At 32.3% G+C, this 7600-nt stretch overlaps 1 protein-coding gene across 1 annotated transcript; it reads right to left on the bottom strand.

Moving 5' to 3' along the window:
- Positions 1–854: 854 nt before the first annotated feature.
- LOC111625455 (electron transfer flavoprotein subunit beta-like) lies at positions 855–6483 on the bottom strand (the record flags this gene model as incomplete). The annotated part of the gene is made up of 2 exons (XM_023368604.1): positions 855–1025; positions 6289–6483. Coding segments are annotated over 2 exons (366 nt in total), but the record flags the coding sequence as incomplete, so codon positions are not given.
- Positions 6484–7600: the final 1117 nt, after the last annotated feature.

Here is a 7600-nt window from a genome sequence, read left to right as displayed (position 1 = left end):
CTCCTGATGACCAACGCCCTTAGACGAGTCACTTAGAATAAGTCCGGAGCCTGCATTTAGAAAATATACTTTGGTTTTGTGCACATATTGATCTCCCATCCGAAGAAGTAAATGAACTTTATCTACAAGGTGTCCCTTGCATACAGAGAAGAAGACGAACGACAACTAGAACAGGTTGTATGTTTTATAACGATTTTGTGAGCTCTCTCTCTCGATCGCGCATTCGGTATAATAGAAATATAGATATCTCTCGATTTGTATATTATTAGTAGTAGTTATGTCTCTCGTTTATCCACATTTTGTATGAGTTTATTTTCTTGTTTTATTAAATTTATTATTTCGTTTTACTAAAGGGTCTCTTGATTTTGTGTCTGCATCAGATCTCACACGCGTGTTTGTCCGCGGAATTTAATTGACAAACTGGTGTCAAGGAATCCTGACGAGCATCTGAACTTCGCAGTTCGGATCATATAGCGGTTATCGCTCTCCTATAAAATTTTTTTTTGATCAGATCTAGAGATCTGAAACTTTAGGGAACTATTCTCACCGAATAGGCCGAGTAAGTGGTACCCCTTTTGCTGGTGCCCCCGGCCGATCTCACACTAGTATAAATATAAAACATTGTTGCTAACATCATATGATTTTTTGCAATATATATAATATTAACAAGACTTTTAAATTATGTTTATTAACTGATGTAAAGAGTTCTTAATATGAAAGCAATTCTCTCCAATGACAAGTAAAATTTTTTAATTAACAGAAGACTTATACTAAAAGCTTGTTTAAAAAACCACAAATTATTACAATGCCAAATAACGAAACAAGCAACTTTATTGTAAAGACAATAAGAAAAATCAATAAAATCTGTGACAGAATAANTTTGCTAATAATTCATCAACGGACTCCACCTTAGCTCCAGCTTCTCTTACGGGAGGGTCTTCCACTGATATAATGTCGATTCTGGGAGTTATATCCACTCCCAAATCTGAAGGTTTTTTCTTATCCAGAGGCTTCTTTTTTGCTTTCTGGAATAATTATAAATAATAATAATAGGCTTATTACAAAAAAAATATCTATTTTACTTTAAGAGAAAGTAGACAAGCTATCAAGCAAAGAACTTTAAAAAGTCAGAATTTTATTAAGCATTTTTGGAACTTATGCATTCCATCTTCAGATAAAAGTATTCAAACAAAAAATAAAATCCAACAAAATTTAATTATTAGAAGAAATATGCTCTCATTTAAAGTCTGGCATTCTTCATGTTTTTAACACTTACCCTGCTACGAACATAATATTATGTTTCGTGAAGACTTTGGTAAAAAACAAAAAAGTAATATTATGTTCTTCTATATATCAAGATATTTCTAGCTTTAAAATGTAACATTACATTTTTCAGCAATGAAAATACGATTTCTTTGTGTATTTTAGTGTGTCTGTTAATAAATAGTGGGCACTATTTAGTCAGAAATTTGAAATATAAGCGATTCTGCACAACCATGATCATCGTCTGATTCGAAGTTTGGTGGCCATATTTTGTAAGTGAATATTGAGTCATTTTATTTTTTATATGTGAGTTAAGTTTAGGTATGGCGCATTAATGTACAAACTAATAATTGTTCAAATTCATTAATAAAAAATCNTTTTTAACGTGGGAATAGGCAGATAACAGATGTTACTTCCTTTCACTGAAGTTAGTACATCCTCTGACTTTCCCTTATCTGGTTAAAATCCTGCTCAGATGGGAAATGGTTACCCCTCATTCATTCCCCTTTCATCCGTTCTCATGAAAGAGTTACTGGCCGATGATTGGTCGAAATCCTGAGATATAAGGGAAATTAGTCCGAATTCGGAGAGTTCAGCGACAGATCTGAAAGCGTCCAAACTCCATACGTTTTTCCTCCTGATGACCAACGCCCTTAGACGAGTCACTTAGAATAAGTCCGGAGCCTGCATTTAGAAAATATACTTTGGTTTTGTGCACATATTGATCTCCCATCCGAAGAAGTAAATGAACTTTATCTACAAGGTGTCCCTTGCATACAGAGAAGAAGACGAACGACAACTAGAACAGGTTGTATGTTTTATAACGATTTTGTGAGCTCTCTCTCTCGATCGCGCATTCGGTATAATAGAAATATAGATATCTCTCGATTTGTATATTATTAGTAGTAGTTATGTCTCTCGTTTATCCACATTTTGTATGAGTTTATTTTCTTGTTTTATTAAATTTATTATTTCGTTTTACTAAAGGGTCTCTTGATTTTGTGTCTGCATCAGATCTCACACGCGTGTTTGTCCGCGGAATTTAATTGACAAACTGGTGTCAAGGAATCCTGACGAGCATCTGAACTTCGCAGTTCGGATCATATAGCGGTTATCGCTCTCCTATAAAATTTTTTTTTGATCAGATCTAGAGATCTGAAACTTTAGGGAACTATTCTCACCGAATAGGCCGAGTAAGTGGTACCCCTTTTGCTGGTGCCCCCGGCCGATCTCACACTAGTATAAATATAAAACATTGTTGCTAACATCATATGATTTTTTGCAATATATATAATATTAACAAGACTTTTAAATTATGTTTATTAACTGATGTAAAGAGTTCTTAATATGAAAGCAATTCTCTCCAATGACAAGTAAAATTTTTTAATTAACAGAAGACTTATACTAAAAGCTTGTTTAAAAAACCACAAATTATTACAATGCCAAATAACGAAACAAGCAACTTTATTGTAAAGACAATAAGAAAAATCAATAAAATCTGTGACAGAATAAAATTATATATTAAAGAAATATTTGAATATGTAACTGAAATGAATATGTTTAATAGATAAATTAATAGATAAATTGTTTTTAAGAATAATTTTAACAGAAAGATGATAACCATCTGAACTGGATAAGGCCACTTTATGATAAAACCATTGCCTTTTGTGTGATGATTTCTGTAATTACGTTATAATAATTTATAATTACCAAAAAATATTTTAATAATTTAAATAAATTACCAATATGTAATTTATATAAATTATCTGATGACCTAATATCCCCGAAAGATGGCGACACGTTTAAAGTTCATCGTGCAATTTACTCCCTTTTAATATATTTTCTTTAATAACAAATTTAAAGTATGAAATTTTTAAATTTTACAATAAGATCGCATTTTGTGTATTAAAAAAAATGATAAAATCTTAATTTTCGTTCATACGTATTTATAATTAATTAATTTAATTAATTTTAATTTTGATCATAAGACATACATACTTTTACAGCATAATCTATTACACGTTTGCACCCGACCAAAATACGGAGGCTCATTTTTGATTATTTTTCTAAATTCTTATCTATATTTATGGAAGAAATGACTACATATTCAATACGCCATCTTGCTGATAAAATATGACTTCGATAGCGCCACCTTCCTCTTTTAACTTATAATCCGGAAAATCGAGAAAAACGCGTATTTTTAATTAAATCAATCGAGGAAAAATGTAATATATCGTTTCGGTTTTTATTGCTTTATATATTTCTTTTAACTTCCGTATATATTTTTGGCCCAAATGTCATTAATAATTTTAAATAATTTATATATAGTATATAGCATTTTAAAAACATGGCGAAAAGAAATCAAATAAGCAACAAAACCTTTTTGGCTTCGTATTTTAAAGAATTAAATAATTTATTTAAATAATAATAATAATAATATTGTCATCTACTTTTACAATATTACATATTTTGAAGTTTAATATAAGATACTCAGTCGGTTGGCCAAGGAAGTTAAGGCGCCCGCTTACTGCTCTCTGGGAAAATCGGACGGTCGAAAAGCTCCAAGAATTATATGGAGGGTTTATCCAGATCAGTGGCGTGCCGAGAATGAACTAGAGAAACTAGGCTAGTCCCCTAAATTCCTTAAAGTGCCGTATATATATTATTTTTAATGCATTTGTATTTGAAGCCTTTCACTTAAAAACATATGTATTTTTTTGTCATTCCGGCCAACCGTCCTTTACGCCGAGTTCAACGCTTTCAGGAGCCAACCTGAACACTCCTGAAGGCTCCTTTAGTTAACTCATTCACAGGACTAGCTTGCAGACACGTGTTCCTTACACACTGTTGTGTTTTGTGCGCGTCCATTAATAAGAGATTTTTAGTTTCTTGTGCTTACTGAAAACAACATTGCATTAGTGATTTTGTATTTTTATTATCACAAAACACTTAAAAGGTCTCACCTAGAGAGTGAATCTACTTAAAAGACGGTATATTTAATTAGAAAGCTTTGAATTCAACATGGAAAGGAACTCATCAAGAGAAGCGTGTCCCTCGCAGTGAAACAACGCGGTTTAAAATTATGAATGATGCAGATGATCCAGGCGAATTGTCATAGCAGAGTGCAGACACTCAACAATTTCAGTGCTGTATTCTGGATCGCTGCTTGAAACGTCGTTTGAAGACTTAAGTTTCCAAGAAAATAATTCCAACTACGAGTTGCTCAACTTTCCCGCAACATTTAAAACTGCGTTTGGCGCTATTTGTTATAATATTTTATTTAAATTTTTTAAAACTATTTTTAATTATTATAAAATGGCAAAAGATTTAATTTTGAGGGTAGAGATGGTATTTTATTTAAAAAATAGTAAATGGTAAAAACAAGTAAAATTGTAATTAAGTCCGACCCTACTCGAGATATGACACACGATCCTCCTCTATCTCCCATCCCGTCGACCTTTAACCATCAAAACTTAGGCTGTGTACACATTAGGCTTTTTAAACGCGCGTTTTAAGGACTTGTACACATTAGGCGTTTTCCGTTGCGTTAAACGCGCGTTAGTTCGGCGTTAGCACTGGCTCAGTTTAGAAATGGACGTGAAAGTAATTGCTTGCGTGTGCCTCCTCCATCGTCGCTATAAAAGACGATAGCAGAGGCAAAGAGAATTTTGGGTGCACCCAATATTACGAGATAGACTGACGCTTTAACAAAAAATTAACAAAAAATTTAACAAAAAATCTATCAACGCGCGCGTTTGAGTATGTACGCCTACGCAGAACTCTTGATTCTTTAGGCTGTGTACACAATAGGCGTTTTTAAATGCGCGTTTTAAAGAACCAAGAGTTCTATATAGGCGTACACACTCAAACGCGCGCTTTTGGCCAAGCGCGCGTTTATAGATTTTTGTTAAAACGTGCGTTTTGCGGGCGCTTTGAGATATATGTGCTGAAATGGATAACGATCATTTCGATACTGATCTATTTATTGATGAAATCTAAAAGAGACCAACCATCGTCAAAGGATTTTATAGATATTTTAAAAGAATTAAAAAACTTGGGTTCATTTTGTCTTAGTTTTGGATACAACGTCGCAAACATTCCATGTGTCAGTCTATCTCGTAATATTGGGTGCACCCAAAATTCTCTTTGCCTCTGCCATCGTCTTTTATAGCGACGATGGAGGAGGGGTACACAAGCAATTACTTTCACGTCCATTTNAGGCCTAACTAAGATAAAAAAAATAATAGAAATAAGCCACATAACTTTGTTATTATTTTAAACCTGTATAGTTTATGATATTACATAATTTATATACTTTTTAGATATTATCAATACAAAAGTCGAATTCCTAAATTTCTGATAGTGCTAATGCCATCTTATGTACATTTGCCGAACCAACTGAATTACGAAAAACGGCTACAGTCAGAAAAAAGTCTACTAATAATACTGATACAGTACATCATTATTTTGAATAAATCAATCGATGTACTATATATTTCATACATAAAAATACTAATTTCAAAGCTATATTGCAGTTTATCATTTTTTTCATTTTATCTTTATCTCTAAAACATGTCCAAATAACATTAAAGCATAATACATAAAAATAAAGCATGAACACATCAAAATTGAGTAATGTACAGATAAATGTTCATAATATCAGACACTCTTTTTACATTTTACCTAGCTTTAGTCAATCGTTTTTTATTTTTAGTAGATAATACTGTAAAATTGCTTAAATCAGTCAGCAGACAGGTAAGGAACTAGGTCAACTGGACCAGCAGGGTAATAAACATAATTTAAAGTGTTTTAGGATGTTTATGTTTTAATTGAATTTTATAAAATTAATGTTAAACTACAATTTTAAAAATTTATAGTAAGAATATTTTTTAAAGTTTATTTTGATATTAAAATCAAAATAAACTTTAAAAAACAAAACAGCAATTTGTGTTTTCTATTCAAATTATTATATGACTCTCATATATTTCAAATAGTTTATCTGAAATAACAATTAAAACTATTTACCATTATATTTGGAAGAGTGGCGTATCGAGGCTCGTTGAGTCTAAGATCGGCACTCAAGACTGCCGGAAGCGTTACGGTTATATTTTCTAGACCTCCATCAATTTCTCTTGTGACTTTCATTTTGCCATTTTCTATTTCTATTTTTGATGCAAATGTTGCCTGAAAATTAAGAAAGTTTTTAATTAAGTAATCATAAATAAAATATTAGATTTCATATTAAAATAAAATTACTAAGGAAATTTCATTGGTCTTTTTACAAGATCTAACATATAAGTAAAAATTATGTTATAAAGAAGGAAATTTCCACAAATGTAATACGAAATACTAATATTATATATACAGTAGACCTCCCATAATGCGGGTTCATATAATGCGGATTCGTATATTGTGGTGAAAAAATTGCAACCGTATTTGTATAAAGATGCTAAAAGAGACTCGTAAAATGCGGTCTCCGACTCGTGTCACGACAGGATTGGTCGAATCTGGACCAATAGTGGACGAGCAGCCGAACTACTTACATGCTACAGAGAGTTTAGGCGGGTAAGATGAGTTCACTATCGTCTGTACAGTATATAAATTAGATACTGTAATTTTATACATTTCTTGTGAAAAAAACATTTCTTATTCAACGGCCATAAAAATTATTTCTATTAATGATGTCTCCAAAGTTCAACTTATCAGAAAACGCGCCCGCCGTTTGGTGCGCTGCTCCACGACGAAAACAANAAAGAATTAAATAATTTATTTAAATAATAATAATAATAATATTGTCATCTACTTTTACAATATTACATATTTTGAAGTTTAATATAAGATACTCAGTCGGTTGGCCAAGGAAGTTAAGGCGCCCGCTTACTGCTCTCTGGGAAATTCGGACGGTCGAAAAGCTCCAAGAATTATATGGAGGGTTTATCCAGATCAGTGGCGTGCCGAGAATGAACTAGAGAAACTAGGCTAGTCCCCTAAATTCCTTAAAGTGCCGTATATATATTATTTTTAATGCATTTGTATTTGAAGCCTTTCACTTAAAAACATATGTATTTTTTTGTCATTCCGGCCAACCGTCCTTTACGCCGAGTTCAACGCTTTCAGGAGCCAACCTGAACACTCCTGAAGGCTCCTTTAGTTAACTCATTCACAGGACTAGCTTGCAGACACGTGTTCCTTACACACTGTTGTGTTTTGTGCGCGTCCATTAATAAGAGATTTTTAGTTTCTTGTGCTTACTGAAAACAACATTGCATTAGTGATTTTGTATTTTTATTATCACAAAACACTTAAAAGGTCTCACCTAGAGAGTGAATCTACTTAA

The sequence above is a fragment of the Centruroides sculpturatus genome, unplaced genomic scaffold, assembly GCF_000671375.1.
Source record: "Centruroides sculpturatus isolate CEXI.00-Female unplaced genomic scaffold, Cexi_2.0 scaffold379, whole genome shotgun sequence".
In the NCBI taxonomy this organism is placed as follows: domain Eukaryota; kingdom Metazoa; phylum Arthropoda; class Arachnida; order Scorpiones; family Buthidae; genus Centruroides; species Centruroides sculpturatus.
The sequence above is the reverse complement of the archived record's forward strand: the minus strand, read 5'-3'. Positions and strand labels throughout refer to the sequence as shown.